General features: G+C 30.0%; 1 protein-coding gene across 3 annotated transcripts in view; it reads right to left on the bottom strand.

Moving 5' to 3' along the window:
• LOC143076268 (tetratricopeptide repeat protein 28-like) overlaps positions 1 to 22341 on the bottom strand; it is a 110322-nt gene that overhangs the window by 34225 nt on the left and 53756 nt on the right. The window contains exon 1 of one of the 3 annotated variants that reach the window (XM_076252001.1): positions 11819 to 12503. The exons of the other annotated variants lie outside the window; for them this stretch is intronic. Coding sequence (XP_076108116.1) covers positions 11819 to 11881 — 63 coding nt within the window. The 5' untranslated portion in view covers positions 11882 to 12503. Of the gene's footprint in view, positions 1 to 11818; positions 12504 to 22341 lie in introns of those variants that run through there. 3 annotated transcript variants of the gene reach the window in all.

Genomic DNA, 22341 nt, shown 5'->3' with positions numbered 1-22341 from the left:
AGCACTAATTTAAGCACAAATGCACCAACAAAAAGGAAAAACCTAGAGAACAATAGAAGATATTTAAATAAGAGACATAATGGTCTCTTATTTTTGTGTAAAGTAAATATTTCATGTAAACATTCTGACATATATGGTTTGTTTTTTCCACATAAAATGGAGATCTAAACCATATGTTCATGTTTAGATTGATTTCAATATTTTAATATTAATATTAATATTTTTAAAAACACTGACAATATCAAGGTGCATATTGTATAAGAGAAGATTTAAATTTGCCATTCCAAAAATCCATCAAAACAATGTTTTGCCATGACAAATTTTGAATGTTATTAACAATGATCTCTGAATATCACATGAAAATCAATTCATTAGTTTCGATGAAGATGGAAATTCCTGCAGCTTATTACTAACTACAGATTGACACAGATCCTACAGACTTCCTATGACTACATATAGCCCCTGGTGACTATCACTGATGGTAAAACGCCCCTGGTGACTATCGCTGATGGTTAAACAAGTTTATAGACATACTGGTAAATATGGAACCCCACTTTTTATTTATCATGTTTTTGAAAGGGGACATCATGGTTGGACCTCCCCCTTTTAATCCCTAGTTGGAACCCCCACTTTATTAAAACTTGGAACCCCCTTTTAGAAGTGGCTGGATACAGACCTAAAATAAATTTAATACACTCAGTATTAAACCTTGTAATAGATATTGATATATAACCTTATAAGGATAAAGATTCGTGGACTGAAAAGGCAAAAGTACATGGAGCCTTCCTCAATCATGTATATTTTTAATGAATCTTTCCTCAAACTCAGGAAAAGATAACAAATTTGATGGTTTTATTTTTCTTCACACTGTCCGCTTAACAAATAAATTTGACAATGGTAACCCAGCTGTGTGAAATCCTTTTGAGAGCTATTATCCAATTTTTAAATCAACACTCATTGTTACTTTTGAAGACGATCTACTGAAAACATACGTTTATTCTAAACATAGATAATTTGGTGTAAATTGGCTTTTTTTTCTTGTGCCCTCAGCCATATTTCATCAATTTCGTTTTGTCATCAATTTTAAATTACTCCCAATTATTCAAATTATTGCTTTATATAGAATCCTTTAAAAAATACTCCTAATTTAAAGAATTTACATGATTTAAACAAAGTGAGGATTTTTTTCTTCAATTTACCTACACTTAAAGAAAATTTCACTAATTTGAATTATTTCAGAGATAAAATCATTTTAAAGTGTTAAGAATTTTGTTCTGAAATTGAATTATTATTTAAACCTTTAACACCAATGTCGAAATCTTTGTAAAACTGAATGGACATTGATAGCCAGGGGTAATTTTTAGCAATTTACTTGACTCAACCCCCCATAAATTATTTCTACTTGATTAAATGGCATTAAGGATTCAAGTTAATTTTAAAGTTGTATTAAATCCAAACTATCAAGCCATGATTATGAAAATATTCACTCTAAAATTACCTCTCTAGTTAAATATTTCCTCTAATGATAAGGTATCTAAATGATTTGAATTTTTAACTAAATCTTTCAATTACAATCATACTCAAGACACTATAAAAGACATTGAAACGTAGAGTAAAAGTCCACCACAATCACTGCATAATTTTTTGTCACATGAGGTTCCACTTTAAGATGTTGGTAGCCTTAAGTTTAACCATGTATTTAAATGTTGAAAAAGATTCAAATTTTGAGAAGGCAGTTGGATTTTTTTCAAGTTTTGTTTCTGTTTCACAAGTTGGCATTTCTGGGCCATTTATAGTTTTGTTTTGCTCATTGCTGCAGGACCTACAGTAAACTATAGTTGCTTACATCCAAGACCAATCAAATTTGGTGGAAGGTTGTCCGGGCCATTAGCAATCATTCCACCTCTCCTTATTTTTGTATTGTATCTAAAATTTGTTTAAGCTATTCAAACAAGTATTTATGAAAATGCAGTTCAGGTTGATGCCAATCAACAAAATTGGTACATCTATCTAAGAAAAAAATTTAGAGTACTGTAAATTCAGAAATTATTGCGAGGTTTTTATTATTGGGAAAAATGCGACAGAGTTTTAAACGCAATAATTTTAACTTGCATTTTGAAATATTTTATATGAATTAAACAGGATTGTTTCTCAAAATCATAAAAATCAAAATCACGTTAAGTTTAAAATGACAAAATCGCAATAATTTCTGAATTTACAGTATTACAGATATGATATTACAGTCAGACACTGTGTAATAAAAGTTCATATTAAAGTGATTTTTTTTTTTACAGAACTAAAACTCATGACCTCCTGAATACTATGAATAAAGGCTTTATTATAATCAACTTTATAAATATAATATTTAAATGGTATATTCATGTATTTTTATTTATAACCCTATTAACAATAAGATTGACAGTACTTGTTGAAAACTATCTAGGTCTAAAAACTCACTTAAAGGAAAAAACGAGACTTAATATAAAACCATTTACCACAAAATAGTTTTAAATGTGTTCTGGGTCAAAGGGCAATTCTGTGGTAAAGTGCTAATTTACAATGTCAGTATTGACAACTTTGATGTTCATACCTCTGTTGGTTAAAGCTTCCTCATTTAACATGCATTAATTGTACCAAATCTGCCACCCACCCCTATCACTGTCAATTCTCAACATTCTTTAGAGCGAAAAACACCATATCTACTCAAAAACAAAGCCACAGCTCCTAAGATATCTTGACTTGATGTAAACTTTGGAGGGAGAGTTGTGTCATAGGCACTTATACCACATCTACTTATATCTATTTAAATATCTAAGCCCTAATTAATTAAAAACAATGTTTTAGGGTTGATTTTTTTCTAAATCAAATATTCACACATCTCTGGTATTTTCTAGTACGACTGTTAATCAAGAAAAAAATGCTTCAAACTCAACATGTTATCCCTATTGAATGTTCTTCTTAACCAGCATTATTTAGTCAAATTTTATGCAGTATGAACAAATTTTAAACAAAAAAGACACTTTTTTCACCAAAAATCCTACGACAAGGATCGTAGGAATATACTGAAATGTTCCTGACTTCGAGAGTTTTTTTTTTGGTGAATTTGATCACTCAGACCTTCATAAATGCTGTAAGTGTTTATTACATCATTATTGCAGAAAACATATCAAAGCAATATCTCTGGTAGAAACAGTACCAAATAAACATATGTAATCTTCATGCACCCTAATTTTCTGAGTGACAGGCATAAGATATTAAACTCTGAGTACACCATGACCAAGTTAAAAATATTCATCAACCGACTCAATATGATAATCAACAGATAAGCCATTAACCTGCAAATATTAATTGAAAAAGTGTGAATAATGGTTAAACAGGTACCGAAGCTCCATTCTTATAGCTGACCATTATCGTTACGAAGGAAATTAATTTTCTTTCATGAACCCGTCATAACTATAACATCGTCAATTTCATTTCATATTATCAAATTGAAAACCGATTTGATTAATCTTAAAGATATCTAATATCTAAAAAGAGATCAAATTATTTTCGAACCAAATCAAAATCAATTTCACTTCTTTGTAAATTGGCAATTTCATTTAAATTTAACACATAATAGGGTTATACTGACTTATGATATAAATATTTGAATACAAGGAATTCAAATATGCCTAAAGGCTCTGAAATGCTTTGTAATGCTTATAAAACAGAAGTTAGGTGTAACCTGTATACATCAATCAACATCAATCAGGGAGCATCGCAAAAACCCAATGAAACTAAAACAGTTGTCTTGTTGTCAACATAGTCTTCTCATATAGACATAAGTGTCCTAACCATAATTTCCCTAAACTGGCATCATTTCATAAAAAAAACTTGTGAGACAAATTTCTTGCGTTATCAATATAAATAATGAGATGTGGTATTAATGCCAATGATTTGATTTTTGGTGTTTTAAAGCCACTTTCAAGCATCATATTTGGATTGTTTCATGGCGGCCAATGTATATTGGTGGAGGAAGCCACAGTGTCTGGAAAAAAACACCGATCTTCAATAGGAAAACTGACAATCCTAGTCAATTAAGATTGGAGTCAAGTGTATCTGAACGAGCAGAGTTCGAACTCACAATTCAATTGACTGGCAAGTGATTACAGTAGCAACCACTAAGACTACTTGGACACCTATTAGTGCCAATGAGACAACTCTCCATCCAAGTCACAATGAATAAAAAGTAAACAATCATAGGTCAAAGGAGAGCCTTCAACATAGAGCTTTGGCTCACATCGAACAGCAAACTATAATTAGGGCCCAAAATGATTTTTGAGTGTAAAACTGTCAGTTCATTATATATAATTGAGTTTTCTTAGCTAATTAGAATAGGTTTTTTTAATTGCAAGCAGGTTCCTGTCACCCTTGACATATACAATACAGCCCACATCTCATTATTAATTCATATTTTAAAAAAATTATCTGAGATGAATTTTAAAAATAGAAATATTTGAGCTATTTACAGGTGTCATTTAATGATCTTTTTGTTTGTATTCAATCAAATTTAACTATTTTGAAACCTGAAAGATCAAAATATTCATTTAAATCCATTATCTATCATTTAATGCCGTCCAAAATACCTTGTCCCTCAAAAATATTATTGATTAATTAATTAATAAACAAATCAATTACTCCATTAAGAAGTTACCGAGTGCAAACACATTATAGTTTAATGAGTCTCTTTTCCATTTCAATATAATTCTATTCAAACGTTTCATGCTTAACAAGCTTATATATCTGTCTAAGGCTTCAGTTGACTTTGCTCAGGTCCAGATGCATTAACTATCAAAGATTTTCCATTTTCTGCATTTAATCAAACGCTCCTATTGACATTTAAACCGTTTATGAAGCCAGACAATATTTTATTAAGTTGACGTTCCTCTGAAACATACGGAGAATCTTTTCCGACCGACTTGTTGCTTTCATGGTCATGTGGATACCCTGCTGCTTGGCCGTACCCAGAATTCACGCTTTATTTAGTAACAGGGAAAAAGACACAAAAGATAAATCACTGAAGACCAACTGCCTTTCCTTCTTAGTGTTCATATATGCAAGTGTATTTTAAGGTCAAGGTCTCTTTGGACATCAGAATCTGACTTTCAAGAAATGTATCTTAATTTTTTTGGGGGTGTTAATGCAATGACTTCTGTTTAATATTAAAAAAGAAGATGTGGTATGATTGTCAATGAGACAACTGTCCACAAGAGACCAAAATAACACAGAAATTAACAGCTATAGGTCACTGTACAGCCTTCAACAATGAGTAAAGCCCATACCACATAGTCAGCTATAAAACTATTAAGTGAAAAATAATTTGGAAATCAGATTGACATTAATGAAATAAGCTTCTAGCAGATCATGAAAATCATAGTTCTTTTACTGAAGTAAAACAAGTTTTTTAAAATATCAACCAATTTTCTGTCTAGCACTTAATTTTGAGTTATATTTCCAATCTTTCATGGTTTCTTTTATCTTCAAGCCAATTGTATCAATTGTTATGAAAAATCACATAAAACAATTAAAACTCTAATGGAGTTTTAAAATTTTTACAAAAAGTTATAAAATTCTCTTAATAAAAGTTAAAAAAAATATTAAAGCATGAGAAGCAGATGTGTTGTAACTACTAATACACATGCCTCATTTTTCAATTTTTATAAAATTTAATTTAATTTTGGCAGATGTCCATTTCATTAAAAAATATTGAAGATTCAAAATATAATATTACAGATATCAAAGTAATAAAAACAACTCTAAATACTTCAGAATGAGCTAATGACTTCCACACGACTTAATAACACCTTTTAGTGATGAAAAGCCTCCTTGACCAATTACCCCTAAATAATAGCTTCACATCACACTATATTGAACTACGAAACAAACATTTAATTCAGAAAACTTTCACCTAATGTTAGGTCATTAAAATAAAGGACATAGTACAGACAAATACAACACTACTGTTTCTCAACTCAGTAGGGATTAAAATTATTACACAATCTTAGTATTAAGGCAAATCCCATAAACCTTTGTCAAATACCGAATTCTATTAACTATGGTCTACATAGAATGCTTCATCTTGAATGGGTGAAAATTAAAACTATAAATATCCGTTGTTTATGAAATGATCAGTTTCATTAACATTCATAATCTTTACGATCGGTGATAAATAGCCTAATGTACACAGGTTAACAAAATGATTCAATGTTATTCTATTTATACTATATATACTTCATTCTCGAGACTTCATTAAAAACTGTAACCTTCTGTGGACTTGTACCTTGCAGTTTTTGATGAATAATAAGGCTTTGTAAATAAAGATATTGTCAGCATCTAAGTTTTTAGCACTTGTTTGATTTGTAAACTGTCAAATGTCATCAAGTTGGGGTTTCAAGTTACTGGTTTTGGATAACTTTGCATTCAAGATCATGAATTTCTTAAAACAAGCTGTTAATATTTTATCATCTAAACTGGCTTTCCAATAAAATTTGCACATCCAAAACTTAAACCTGTTAGAGAGGACACTCAATTACTCACTGATTCTACAGAACATGATAATTAGAAACAGCTGTTTTTAGCAAAATTGCTAATAGTTGAAAACGATTCCTATTCATATTGTGTAAAGTATGAAATAAGATACGAAATCTCTCACCATATAAAACAATATTGAACCTCCATTTCAAATCAAGTAACAGCTTTATAAGATAAATAATCAAAGAGACAATTAAAGAAACTACATAAAATTTTCAAAGCAGTTACTAAATTCTAAGTCATGCATTTTGACCTCTATTTGTCTTATTTTATCAAACTTAAGTATTGGTGGGTTGCTGTCCAATTAGTTTTATATTGAACTCTTGAAGTCTGATTTCAGCAAAATTGTATTGCTGGGTTGCTGTCCAAATGATTTTAAATTAAGCCGAATTTTGACAAATAAAATAGAGAATGGAAATGGGGAACATGTCAAAAAGACAACAATCTGACCACAGCACAGATAACAGCCCAAGGCCACCAATGGGTCTTCACTCTTCAATGCAGCGAGATATCGAAAACAGCCCAAATCAAATCAATTTCAAAGGTTGCAAATATCACCATAGAAATGGACAATACTTGTCAACAGATACCATTGTACATTTCACTGAGTTGAAATGGACATATAATTCATTACCTGTAATCTTGTTACATTGTAAACAATAACATCAAGCAGCCATACCTGTCACTAAATTATTTCAGTAATCTGTCAGAGGGCAATAAAACATCTGATTGGTTATCTCATCATAAGCCATGATATAACATTCTACTAGTTATTTAAGGGTCTAAAGAAGAGTCCCTTTTATTGCAAGTATTAATGTTTCAAAGTATCATTCTGCTAGTTGTAGAAGGGCCCCAAAACGAGTCTCTTTATGCAAGTTCTAATGTTTTGAAGTATCATTTTGCTAGTAATAATTAAGGGTCCAGAATGAGTTCCTTTTTGCAAGTACTAATGATTTAAAGTAACATTCTGCTAGTTGTTGAAGGGTCTAAAAAAGAGTCCCTTTTAATGCAAGTCACTAAACTAATGTTTCAAAGTCCAGAAATGTGATGCAAAATTGATGTTTGACAACCACCCAATCAGGTCACAATTTAGTTGAGAAGAAGAAGAACCAATTGTTTATCCATGAGCAATTTACAGAAGTCAATTTGACTAACGATATAGATAAAACTCTATATTTTCCAAAATGGACTTAAAGTTATTTTGAACAACATAATTAAGTCTTTGGCAAACATTTCAAGAATTTCTTTCAATATTTTATGATTTGATTTAAAGGTCTCTGAGTACTTCATTAGGAGAGAAATAAATAACCCACATTTTTACCATAAAATAAGTTGTTCATAAAAATCTTAATATTCCCTTTGATAAAGATAAGATTCCACAATTATGAAGCATTTGAAGCAGAATACAAATTTCATGCATCAATGATTTTATCTGTTTTTGATTCAGCGCTGCTTATCGCAATCTTTATGAAGCCATCAACCCATATAAGGTTGAAAGGAATGTACGACCTTGAAAAATTATGGTACATAGAAGCAATTTAATAATAATGCTGATATCATCGTAGATGTCAAATATAATTTCAACATCTATTTTTTTAATCTAAAAATATCATTATTAGTATCACAACTTTATACTCCTTAATATGTACCTCAAAACAATTTAGTGCAATGATAGTATCATACCAAGTTTGATAGAAATCAGGTGGATTGATTGATCTATGTATCCATTGTTCCAATTATTTTTATGTGCGAGCTATTGAGGCACTTAAAGGGTTTTTACAATTCTATATAAAGGGAAACATGTATGTTTCTAAATTTAGAATTATTTACATTTATTTATTTGTATATAAAGGTATTACCTCTCGAAATTAAGACTTTGTTACAGTTTTGATACAATAACAAACATTTTGTAAGGTAAAACATCATAGAGTCAACTTCAAACTCAGTAAAAATCTCCCCATTTCAGATTCCTGGCCCCTCCAAGAGTCATGATCTTCCAAATCTATCATAAAAGATTTGGTGACAAGTTTGCAGTGAGGCATGCTATGGTTTGAGGGTAGATGACCACTGATTGATACTAAACCTGTCAGATTTACACAAATAGATGTCTTTATTTATTGTACAACAACATGTATTGTCATATTTTTTATTAGCCAAGACATATGTAAAATGTTACTGACCAAGATGAATTAATACCTAAAATACCTTGTTTCTCAAATAACATTTTTCTTAAAAAATAAAATAATGCAGACGAAAATTATTACTCAGTTGGCATTTTTGCTTAATCTTGAAATCATAAAGTCTTTTTTTTTGTGGTACTTTAAGCTAAGAAACAAAAGATTTTTGTAGGTACTTTATTCAACGAACCAAGAGTCAACATTTTAATTTCAGGCTCAGTTGTATTTTATCAGAATCTGCACCATAAAAGGTTTTATGGGACTATACTAACAGAGATTACAAAAATACTTCTAGACAACAGTCCCAAATGGGAAAGATTGAATTAAATTACAAAAATACTTGACAACAGTCCCAAATGGGAAAGATTAATTTGTTTAATTATTACGTAATTCATCAATCATTATCTTGTAATCCTCACAAGAAACAGAATACATTAGTCTTAAAACATTTTTCTAAATTGCAACATTTGGGAAATCACTATTACTGCAAATCTAAAATTTGCAAAAAAAAATATGTTTGTTTTAAACTAATATTCATCCATTTCAAAGCTTACAACAGCTGCGTAAATGATCCGTTGTTACATGTTTTCTGTCCGCTTCTATTGTAAATATTGCATGAAAAAAGGATCAAAGAAAGTAATTTGCATGTTATTCTATTGTTTGCATGGAGCATCAAATGCTTTTCGAAAAATTCAATTACGAAAATCGTATTTCAGTCTAGTAAACATCATGTTGCTAGCATAAACTGATAGTAAACATTGTGAGAATGTACAAACGTCATGTTAGGTAATCGCCATTATTATTCCCGCAATTACGAGTTATCTGTAGTTGACATCAAACACTTTCACTTAATCGCTCTAATCAGTTTATCTTGTAAGTTAACACATCGTTACGGCACCTAAACAAATGAAAAGACCTTTTGTCCTTTGAATGCAAAATAAAATGAATTTTGAAAGTTTATACAGTTCACCTTGCATGAAATCTCTGCAATAGGGTTATGAAGTTCAATAGTTGTAGTAGTGCTATTTCAAGGAAAATTTAATCAAGGCAAAGTTTAAGTTTCTAGTTTTAAAAATAGACCATTTTTAGTAAAATGTCACACTTCTTCAGACCTTTTCACACAACTATTATAATATGTGACCCTGAGGAATCTATATTTCCTCTTTCATGAAACTTATATAAAGGTTTCTGATCTCAACAAGCTCTATAAGGAAATATTTAGGACATAAATCATGCCATTCTTACATTAAACTCAAAGTTTGGATTCGTTAAAAAAAAAACTAAAATAGTTTCCAACAATAGTGCAATATATGTATGCATTTGTAAAACTTAATTAGGCACAGCTGGTGCCTTAATAATGCAGTATTCTGAATGAAATTGAAATTACATCATGTATTCATTAAGACCTCATTTAGTACGAACAGGTTTATTCAGAAAATAAACTCTTTGAAATTTAATTTCAAGTTTCAAATTCTTTAAAATACAATTTTAACTTTATTTCAATGAAATATTTGCTACTTATAATTCTGAATCAATACACATGAATAGATTCATAGCCGTCTGCAGCGGTAAATCATACATACATACATACATATACAAAACTTTTTTCATTGATTATATGATCGACTGCTGTGTTAAATTTCCAGACAAATTAAAATATTTGTAATGAAAAAATTGATTTGATCCTCTATTACACTCTCATTTGTTACAATCAGATTTCAAATATATTTTAAATGAGAGAGATTCATTTGAAATACAATTAGAGAAATATAGTATGAACGTTAAACTTTCTGCTTGCAATTTCCCATTTAAAAAGATTAACTCAAATGATGAACGACAGGAAATATTTTGATACACACATACAAATGTAGCTTAATATGGTGGACTACTTGAAAGTTTCATTGAAATCCATGCAATATTATCGAGAATTTCCGCTAACATTATATATTTATTGACAGTCAATTGATTATTGGACTGAGTGAGGATTATATTTGAAGAGATATTACGACACAAGGGCCAATATTATTTATACATTGACTTTAATGTATTGAGTCGTTCTATGACATCTCGTACATTTTTTACAAGATCAATTAAACCACTGTGCAACATTTTAATGTTCTAACTCACAATATTAAGAGTCAAAACATTAGAAGACTCTGTCCAAATAAGTCTCATTATTCTGGCATTATGATTTTAAGCCAACCAAGTATTTAGTTTAAACATATTTATTTATAGTGGATTGGGAAACAAGTTTTGCAACTTATATTAATCCTTTTCCACTTTTCGGGTGCTAGTGCTGCCTTGTAGCGGCATTAGCCTGCTCTTTTTCGAAATCTACAAGGGTGTCTTTAACGTGCAAGAGATATGTCTCCCTCTTAACACGGGTCAGTCATTTATCGTCCCCGTCCGACGGACTATCATCGTTTCCTCAAGACCATACTCGCAAATGGTGTCAAGGGAGAGCAGAAAATTATTTGTTCCAATATTCCAAAAAGCTCAATGGGACTTAGCTGATTAGCACAGCTAATAGGAAACTATATACAAATGGGTCTCAAAATTCAGACCTTTTAATAAGAAAATATCAAGCTGTTTCATTAAAATTCTAGGCACTTGACCCTCAAGCATTAGCTTGAGTCTGCAACTGTTAAAGAGGCCTGGTTTTTGCTTTCTACATCAAAACCTGTTGCATAAGGTTAAATACACTCTTTGCATAATGCATTATAAGGCAATTAATTTCTCTTAGGTTTAAGGTAAAAGCCTCTCAGCGTAAAATTTCTCTAGCTATTTTCTAATTAAGGTATTGTTCAGTAAGCAATAGCTGTCAATTTCAATTAACCACTTGGAAAAATTTAACATCTGAACTGAAATAAACGTCAACAAAGATCATGCACCATTTCAAATCAAGATATGAAATTTACATAATAATAATGACATTCTACATCATTTTAAGTCCCTAGTAAAGAGCTGTCTTATTGTCTTCTTATTTTTATAGACAATGATTTATAAAGTTATCGAGTTATAATTAAATATGGACAATCCTTTATATATAATTATCAAAATATCTTGCTTACCTCTCGTTTATATTTTCTAAATTCCTTCCCATTTTTGAGTGACCGATAGGCCCATTTCATCATTTTAATGGAAGAAACATATTTTTAAACTCCACACAAAAAATCATCCACATTTCAAATTTTAATTTTGAAATCAAGCACCATATTACTCCATTTTTTTCACTGGATTTTTCCTATACAAATTAACGAACTTAATCTCTATTAACCTTTAATTCAAATTAAATTCTATTGTGAAACTTTCATATATCTATTGTTGTTTTATTATAATCCATTTAACATTTGTTCCCGTACGATAGAAAAAAATCCATGATAGATCATTGTAGATATCCAAAGTTTCTGATATTTTGTTTCAACTTTCCAATTGATTTAGCCACTATCTAACAATTATTTCCAACATCATAACTTCAAAGACTTAGAAAATCCAGGTGTGCTTCTCATGGTGTTAAAATTACAGGTAATGTTATTTTCTTTTATTTCATTTCATTCACCAGAAACGCAATAATAACAAATTAAACGTATTTCCATTCAAGTATTATAATAAATTTTTGTTGCTATTTTTCCTCTGATTTTTTTCACAATTTTTACTCCTTTTTAGAACGACAAAACAATTTTGCATACACTCGTATTGACTATTCCAAAATAACAATACTATGCACTGTACAAAGACACCCGTCACCTTTAACTATTGATTAATTAGCATAGTACATTCAAACACAGGTAAACCAAACGATAAACGTTAACATATTATTCTTATGGGCCAATCGGTTAAAGTGATGTGTGCAATGGACTGTGATCTGAATGCCGTGTCCAAAATAAAAGGGCCAAGATTTTAATATTGTTAAGTTTATGTATGAATGGGGATCTAAAGATTTAAAACAAGCATGCCTAATTGCGATTATTCATATCAAGACATACATGACATAGAGTCAGATTTAAATTTTATCTACATGTTCTACCTAGAGAATCGGGAATTTCAATAGAATGTGATCAGTGATTTAAATTCACAAGAGTCTGAGAGACAAATAATTTGCATCTATTGTAAGGGAGAAGATTTTGAAATCAGTCAATATTTGAGAAATTATCCTATATATCAATCAATCTATACCCAAAATCTATGATGTCATGTCTAAACAGAGGAAAATCATTTCTTGTCAGATTTTGACGTTTCTATATTATGATTCATTGTAATAGATCTCTTCAGATTTACAATAAGCCGATCGACAACATAAAAACATGTCTATTATGTAAAATTCCACATCCAAACTTAAATCGTAAACACACGAAGGCTTTATTCAGCCTTAAAATTTATTTGCTATCTTAAATTTTTATGAAAAGATTTTAAATCGTAGGTAAAGATTAGAAATAATTTTAATGCCTTCTTCATACCAAATTTTACGGAATACAACGAGGATATGATACATATCTCCACCAATATAAAACGCTATTTATCCTCAATTATATTTACTTTTGTAAAGTAGGGGATTTGTATAGGGATATTGCCTCAATATAACCATTGACATTTTCAAATAAATGGTTACACGTTTCCAATAAATATTTAAACGTTAATTCCTTAAACCCTCATAAACTTTGAGTAAAAGCTTTCTTTTCTCTAATATTTAAACAAAGTATATACAACTTTATGAAATTTAGTCTTACTTCTCTCAATAAATAGCTTTGATATACACTCTTATAAAATTAATCAATTTTTTGGGGGTAATTCAGTATGTAACTTTATTTCTGACACAAACAATTTTTTTAAAAGGGTCCCTCTTCAAATCTTAACTCAAAGGTAAGGTTTAAATTACTGAAGATATTTTTTTTAATTTATAATGCAAATTAAAAAAAAATTGGTAATAATATAACTTAATATTCCACTTAAACATCCTTGACGATTCACTTCATATAGAAAAAATTACAGGTCCCTTTAACAGATTATCCAGGTGTCCTAACTCTGAAATCGTAATAATATACAAAACGAGATGACAAAAAAAAAACAACACTGGTGGTAACACAATACCTAAAAGATCATCTTCAACACATTATCCTTTATAATTTGTAAAGATGTAATTTACAAAGTGAAAAATCTTCAAACTTGGGCGAAAAAATTTAAACACAATGGTAAAGATAACACACTTATTGTTATACCTTTAGCAAATATGATATTCAAAACAGATGTCTTATTCATACTCTAATGAATACAAAATGTTTAAAACATACGCTTAAATTAAATTTTAATTCTAAAATTTGGTAGGAAAATAAATAACTCTTCAATGTTTTATTGCTTCATTGCTAATTCATCTAACACCAGACAGCTTACAGGCTTTTTATGGTCTTGACAAGTTTTATATAGTCATATATGTGATCATGAAAACAATGCCTCAAGAATATTTCATAATACATTGTTTGTACATACATGTACTCATTATGTAATTTACAATACTCTTTCCAAAATGACGTCAAGGCTTTTTTTTTATGTACAAGAACACATTTGTTGTTAAATGAAAACACCCAAAATGGCACCACTGGCTCAAGCATTTATCAAATACATGGTCAGAAATTTGACCACATGGATCTTGAATTGGACAAGGACAATTAAATACAGTCTGGTTTTTTTAACAGATAGCAGTTAATCATTTTCATGATGTAAATATAATTCTCACCTCAGAATGTGAAATCAAAGCTGACATCCTATAAATGATTCATTATTTTTAATAGAATGTACCGTTTATAATGGTACCATAATTGATCTTTGAATTTGCCAAAGTCTGCATTATGCAGCAAGCCTATATAGAAAATGTGCAATTTGAATATATGGCTTCCTAATATACCCAAGAAATTCAATAAAAGATGTGGTATGATTGCTATAAAGATAACAACTATCCATTAGCGATCAAATGACCAACATGTTTATTTTTTCAAAAGGTTTAGGTAACCCACCAAAAAACAAATTAATGCATAACTGCCTGTACAATATACAACACCAAAATCTGTCATAAATTTGATCATTTCTTGCTGCAATAATAATTAAGCAAAAAACTGTCAATAACTAAATGTCAATCAAAATGTTTTACGTAACTCCTCAATTTCAAATTCCTTCATGTCTTTCCAATACATAATGAAATTTATTGAGATGCAATCTAAATTGATAAGAGGCAAAAAAAAACAATGATAAATATAAACTAATTATGAAATATCAAAACATTATATATAATTAATAACTGATCAGGATTGTGTCACTTTCATAACACCCAGTTGTAAATAAGTAAGATATACCACTGAGCCACAAAACAGTGGATTTAAGAGTACCAAAGGGCCATTCAAATTACAATAAAGTCGAGGGAAAACTGACAATATGCAAGCAATAAGAAGACCAAACAAAAACAATTAAGATCCTTAAAACACAACATGGTAAAATAAAGACTGAGCCATGATGAATCAAACAGAAAACCACAAGCGAATCTCGGGTGCATCGATTAAAATAGGTAAGCAGATCTTTACCCCATAAATCAGTACCATATCCTCTTTAACCCAACAAACCCCTTTTTTATCAACACCTTATCCCACATTGACACATATTCAAATGTAACCCCTAAAATGACAAATTTAATATCAATATTGAACTGCACCTGATTAGTACATTTTAAATTGATCCCAGCCCTACAGCTGACGAAACAATCAGTGCCAATCTGCACAAGGAAATCTAATAAAACTTTACAGCCATTTCACCCTAGTAAATTAATCAAGTTTTTATAAATTGTTGATTATCATGCTGAAATTACCGTGCATCACAAGGTCGTAAAAGTTTTAATTGTCCGCTGACAATAACGCCTTCAACAAGGAAATAGACATTGCTGTTAAACACAGAGCTAAACATCCTTTCAATGACAAAATCAGCACTTTATTTCCTTTGTCGTAACGGTTAATTGGACATGAACAGAATTTCTAAGCCGTTCGGAACAATAACACTTTCGCCTCAACAGCGAAAACCCACTATAAAACAGTTATGTAAAAACCTTTCAGTCTATTTCGGCAATAATTCTTTTGATTATTTACAACTATTGATATAAACGGAGGAACATCATAAGGTTAAATTCACTGTAAACAGAATAAGAACTAGATTTGGATTAGGGGGAACAAATCAGAATGATGATGGATTAGGTTCTATTATTATAGACCACCTAACTTTACAACCCCATTAAACCTAAAGCTTAAACTGATGGAGGTTTCTTTTCAAGTTGACAAATTTCTGAGGTATGGTACAACATTTCTTGCAATGGTTTGTATCAACAATGGGACAATTACTTTCTTTGACAGTGTTTTCTTTTGATACAAGATTGATTTCTTAGGTATTTGTGGTTTATAAGCTAGATACTTTTAGCCTTTCCTAAAACACCAAGGTTTAAAAAAAACCTGTATAACAATAGTGTAACTATGGTAGAACCAGCTGCCTTACAATCTAAGACTAGTAACTGTGAAAAATAATTAACACTGTTGTGAAATGTGGTTATTTTATAATCATTTCATTCAAAACTCTGAAAATCCTCAACCTTAACTAATATTTTTTTTAATTAGTAAGAAAATAGTATGCTCTGAAGGTGGTCTTCTAAAGGCATGGACTCTTGAGCTATAGTATTTTTAAAAAGGTACTCCAGCTGATGAAATCACCTCACTTAGGTCAAAAATATGTAAAGTAGATAATTAATTACTTTATGAAACTGTTCAAAATTGTAAAATATATTAAATTTCTACTCAACAAAAATATTTATGAACTTTAATGCCAGGATCTGCCTCAGACTTATGTATATATTTCTAGCCAATCTTGAATCAATACATATAAAGATCAGGACTAATTTCTTTGGTATTATACAACATTGTCTAGTATAGATTGTCGTGCAAGAAAACCACAAAAGCAAGTTCAGGATATCAGTTTCATTGAGGATATTAAATTCTCATCAGCAAATGATAATTTGAAATGAATGAAGTTATCAATTTTCCAATAATCATTGATTTGGTTTTCATCTTGAATAATAAAAATATTACTGGTATCTTAATTCGTCTAAGTTACAGTAGAAATTGTTCTGACTTTTATTTATCTTCTTCAATGTTAACTCACTGCAATCTTTTGAATTTTGATTTCAATGTTATTTGAAATTTGGATTGAAAATTGGAAACAAAACTGCCAAAAGTCTATGGAATGAAATTAACACTTTATTCATTTTGTGCCTCTAAAGAGCTTTTCTGGATTTACCTTTATCTATAGAAGGCTCCATTGAAACCCAATTAGTAATAAATTTATTTGGGTCTAAAGTTTTTATTTCAAAAGTATTCAAACGGTAAAAAGTGTTCCAAATTCTAATCTGGTTTAAAATTCCAAAAAAAAATGAGGCATGTAAATTATAGATTGAACACCTTAAATTTTTGATGCTATCCAACTGTACATACAACTATTTACGTTCTGCTGCAAGGCACAAGGCATTAATATAATTGAACGATTATGATTTAGCAGATTATATCCTAAATCTATTAGTTTAATATTTGAACATTAAATGAAATATTGTTATCTTTAGGCATATTGCATGCTATATATAACTATTCAGTAATAAATCATCGCTTGTTAAGGTGAAATCGATTTATAGCACATGTAATTACAGAGCGGTTGATATAAACCAGGTTTTTGATATATATATATGTTATATTGTTTCGTATTGTTTTTGGGGGGAATTTGTGGTTTGTGTGATTGTACTAAGTTGCCCAGTTTTATTGTTAACTGGACCCTTGTATGAATCATATCTACATGAATGGAGCGTCAATTAGCAGATGAACAGTTTAAGTTTTATTGGTAATTGCAAATGTACTGTTTTACAGTTGACGCCATTTGCGAGTATGGTCTTAAGGAAGGATGATAGTCTGTCGGAACGGGACGATAAATGGCTGACCCAAGTTAAGAGAGAGTCATATCTCTTGCTTGTAAAAGACAACCTTGTAGATTTTGAAAAAGAGCAGGCTATTAATGCCGCTACAAGGCAGCAGTCGCACTCCCCAAGTTTTCCAATCCACTATAAATAAATATTTAAACTAACTCAGGTTTACAGTGTAGAAAACCGAGAAAATAGGTTGATATAAACTGTACATAAGTTAATGGCAAAAGATCAAAGTATGTGGTTTTTCAGGTCAATATCTTAACCTATCTTTTGACAACAAGATACCAGTCACGAAAATTGAGAACAAATTTGAAATCAGATCTTAGCAATCAATCAAAATTAGTCTTTATGTCTTTTCAACAATGCACAATTAATGTCCGTCCTTCGATTTCAAATGTAACGAAACCTAAACCTAATTATGTATAGCATATAAATAAAATATAAATTTATTAAATATGATTAGACAAGCGTTTCTTTTATACCTATATGGTTCACAAAGTTTCAAGTGAAGAAAATAGTCAGGCCATTTCTGTTCCAATTAGGACTATATAGGTAAAATTAAACACCTGGTACAACCTGTACATATGTTCCCAGGGACCTCATTTTACCAAATCTGTGTATTACATATTTATCCTAATAATCATTTAATTATGAATATTTTAATACACTTTATTCAAAGTAATTTAATGGTTTAATACTATTGACAATTTGTTATTTGTTTATTTGGCTGATACCAAGGCCTAAAATAAAATATTGCTTGTTTCCCCAATCCCGACCTACCCTGCAAAAATGGTGCTACTCATAAAATTGTATTGTCAAATCTAAGTCGAATATTATTTTATTAATTTCTGATTTTCAAGCTTGCTGCATCGTCCAATAATGTTAAATCTTTTTGGAAAAATAAAATTATTTCCGTACCTACCTACCTACACCTGGCTTGGCAGGATCGAGATTGGGGAAACAAACAATATATTAATTTAGGCCCAAAAAGGAAATATATTAATCAAAATATAAGCAACAACTTAACGACCCAAGTTCAGTAAACTAGGCACACAATATATATCTTACATAAGGGCATTTTATGATAAGAATTTTTCATAAAATTTGATAAAACTCCCCTATCATATGGTTCGCTCAATGTTTTTGACAATAACAAAATCAAATATAGCATCATGCTTATGCTTTGACAAATTCTGTCTTCATCTAGTAACTAACACATGACCTATAATAGTTATCAAAAGTACCAGGACGCCAGACGAGTGTTTTGTCTACATAAGACTCATCAGTGACGCTCATATAAATTTAATATATTTTTTGTTATTGGTTTGTTTTTGTGTAGATATCTCATTGAGAATGGACCCCACATTGCCTTTTATTGATATTATTGAGAGAAAAAACTCTTAAAACAGGGTTAACAGCACACTGACCCATAATACAACCCTTGTGAAGTTCACAGCTGAAACTTTCTTAATCAAATATAACAGAGAGCAACAATCTTTTTTATTTTGTAAATTTGAACAGCATACTTTTCCTTTCAAATACTGACCTGGGGCTAACGTTTTATAAAACTCAATGTTATTGAAATTTTGCCACCAGAAATCATAAGGATTACCAATATTATTAAGCTTTAAGTCAAATAAAATATATTTACATAGTTCATTTTCGTCTTACACTTCATATAAAAATATATTTATTTTTTAAGTCAAACAACAAAACGAACGGACCTAATTGTCCTGAAACTCGTTGACAGAAAACCCTAACAATTCTCTTTCAAGATTATAACAGCGATTTTTAACATGTAATAATGATTAAAAGTTATGAAAAAGAAGTTTTAAATGTTGAAAAAATGTTTTGAAAGCTGTAAATACTAAATGAAAATCTTTAAATTACTGTTATATGTTGAAATGTTTGTTTGAACTACGATTTAAGACAGCTTCTCAGTATAACAGATTACAACATGCCGAAGTCGGCTTCTCAAACCGCTAATCATTGTAACAAAATTTGTCAACTTCCTGTGCATAGAGAAACTGACATCATCAATAGATTTCACTCTCAATACGTTCTTTTCAATCGGAGCTTCAAAGTGAAATTGACGTGGTTACACTACCCAATGACAATCAAAAATTCACATAGACTGTGGTGAAAATTTCATTGAGAAAATTAAATAAATAGAAGTAGAGGAGTTTAATTATCAAGGTTTAAAGTATAAAACTTGCAAAAAATTGTAATTTTAAAAGATATTTTTTATCACATTTCCTGCTAATAAGAAGTTACTTCAACAAAAGGCTCACAGAAATCTTACAAAATGATTGCCCATTTGCAGTAACCTATTGCTTTAATCTGTTACTATGAAACAATTTTGTTCTATTCAAACGTGTCTTCTTTCTTCTTTCTGACTAAAATATCTGTTTCAAAGAAATTTAAAATGATTTTATATAAATGCATAATTTATAAAGAAATCATCTGCTAATGAAATATTCATGAAAAGAATCAAGAAACTCTTTTGAACACCTAGTCTGTGATCCCTTGATATTCTGAAACTTACTAGAAAATATCATTTTTAATATCTGGTTTCAACCGCCCACAACTTTTTCAGTGAAGAAAAAGAATAACACTAAATAAAGGCAACAGTAGTATACCGCTGTTCAAAACTCATAAATCCATGGACAAAAAACAAAATCGGGATAACAAACTAAAACCGAGGGAAACGCATTAAATATACTAAAATATACAAATGTTTCCCCGTTTCTAAAAAGGGAGCATTTTGATTTGAGAAAGTATAAAAGATTCCCCAATTCTTAAATGCTGAACGCAAATATTATGTTAATTAAATCTCAACTCAAACTTCGTAACATCTACTGTAGATTCCAATTTTCGTTGATTTCCAGTGTACAGGTGAACAACAAATAAAAATGCTCAACAAATTACAAATTCTATATAGGTTTGTATGCAAAAGAATTACATGGTCAATTGTTTTATAGCTGCAACATGTACAGTTATACTATACTGACTTTGCTTTTAAGATTTTCTGCTAAAAAGCTAACTTCTGATTTTTACCAAAATTATCTCACATTATTATAAAAAAATAAATAATAAACAGTTTTCAATTTCTGTCCTTATCTTGAACAAGAGGGTCATTTAAAAAACTTTAACCCATGAAAACAACAAAAGGTACAAAAGAAAAGTTTATAGACTGTTAAAACTGTACTTTCACTAATCAATTTGACCTTAGAACCATAATGAAGAAAGAAAGTTATGGCACCGTTAAACAACAGACAAAAAGACCTTTGCTAACTAATAAATAAACAATTAAGAACATAAGAAATTCCTTTGGTGTAAGCATGATTTCATTCATGGAGCCATGAAATGATGTCAAAATTAAATGTCTCCCTACTAAACAATAGCTAAAACAAAACAGCCAGCATTCAGGAAACTAATTAGTAATCAATTAATCAATGTTTTTGTTTATTGGTGTAAATTGATCGATTACTACTTATATGACCGACCCTAGCTCGGACGTGTCATAGGTCTAAATCTACAATGATTCATTGTACTTCTTGAAATGTTTCTTTAGAAGGAAATGATTGCGGTATAAGTATTTTACTATTGCAAATATTGACCCTGTATATCACCGATCAAAGACTATCCCGACATTTTTGTATCTACCCTTCGACTCTTATTCTGCAAGACAAATTAAAAAACGAAAACCGTATACATGAACCCCACCCTTTCAATTACTGTATATAAAGTGGTCATAATTACTTTTTGACGGAGATACAAAGCTTAACTTCAACGGGTGTGAACTTTAATCCTAAAATATTAATGGAATCAAAAATAAATATTGAAATTGACAATTACAACTGTAAACTCTAGTAATTACTAATATTTTATAAACTGGACTTTAGATTTTTCAATTTCTTTAATCAGATGTTTGAAATGGGTCGAACTGTCAGTTCATTTATATCAGTAAATACTGCAAGTTTTTCATGAAAATCTAATATATCTAGCTTTCATAAAAAAACTCTATACACTTACTATCACCAACATTGCCAAAACCTGAAGGAAAACTTGTGATATAGATGATATACAGTGAATTGAATAGGACTTTTTGTTCAGATATTGATAAAATTCTGTAGGATGTGACTAACTTTGGAACCCTTTACCATTTAAGCTATGGATACAGCAGTTTTAATTTTGATGGCTTGCAAATCTTTGAAAAACCTTTTTAAAATAGCGACTTATACAGTATTCATCTCCCTCATACACAGCTCTTCCTTGTCAATGTTTGGCTATATTTTGTGACCTTTTCCCGTAATGTATCAGTGCGTACTTTAAAGTGTATAAAAGCTAATTTTGGATTTTATAAATATGAGGCACAGAGCATGAATGATGAAAAATAAATTGTAAATGTGCAATTTTTATGCAGTACATGTAAAACTTTTCCATTAATGTTAGATTGCACCAAGAATTGTTTTAGAATTTATGTAAATCCTCATGATCCTATTACATAATATAGAGTAGTGAGTTTCCAAAATAAGTAAGACGTATGTTTTCTGAAGACAAAGCCAATTTTAAATCCTTCTGACATTCAATTTCTAAGAT

This window comes from Mytilus galloprovincialis, chromosome 5 (assembly GCF_965363235.1).
Source record: "Mytilus galloprovincialis chromosome 5, xbMytGall1.hap1.1, whole genome shotgun sequence".
In the NCBI taxonomy this organism is placed as follows: domain Eukaryota; kingdom Metazoa; phylum Mollusca; class Bivalvia; order Mytilida; family Mytilidae; genus Mytilus; species Mytilus galloprovincialis.
Note: the sequence above shows the minus strand (reverse complement) of the source record. Positions and strands in the feature narration are given on the sequence as shown.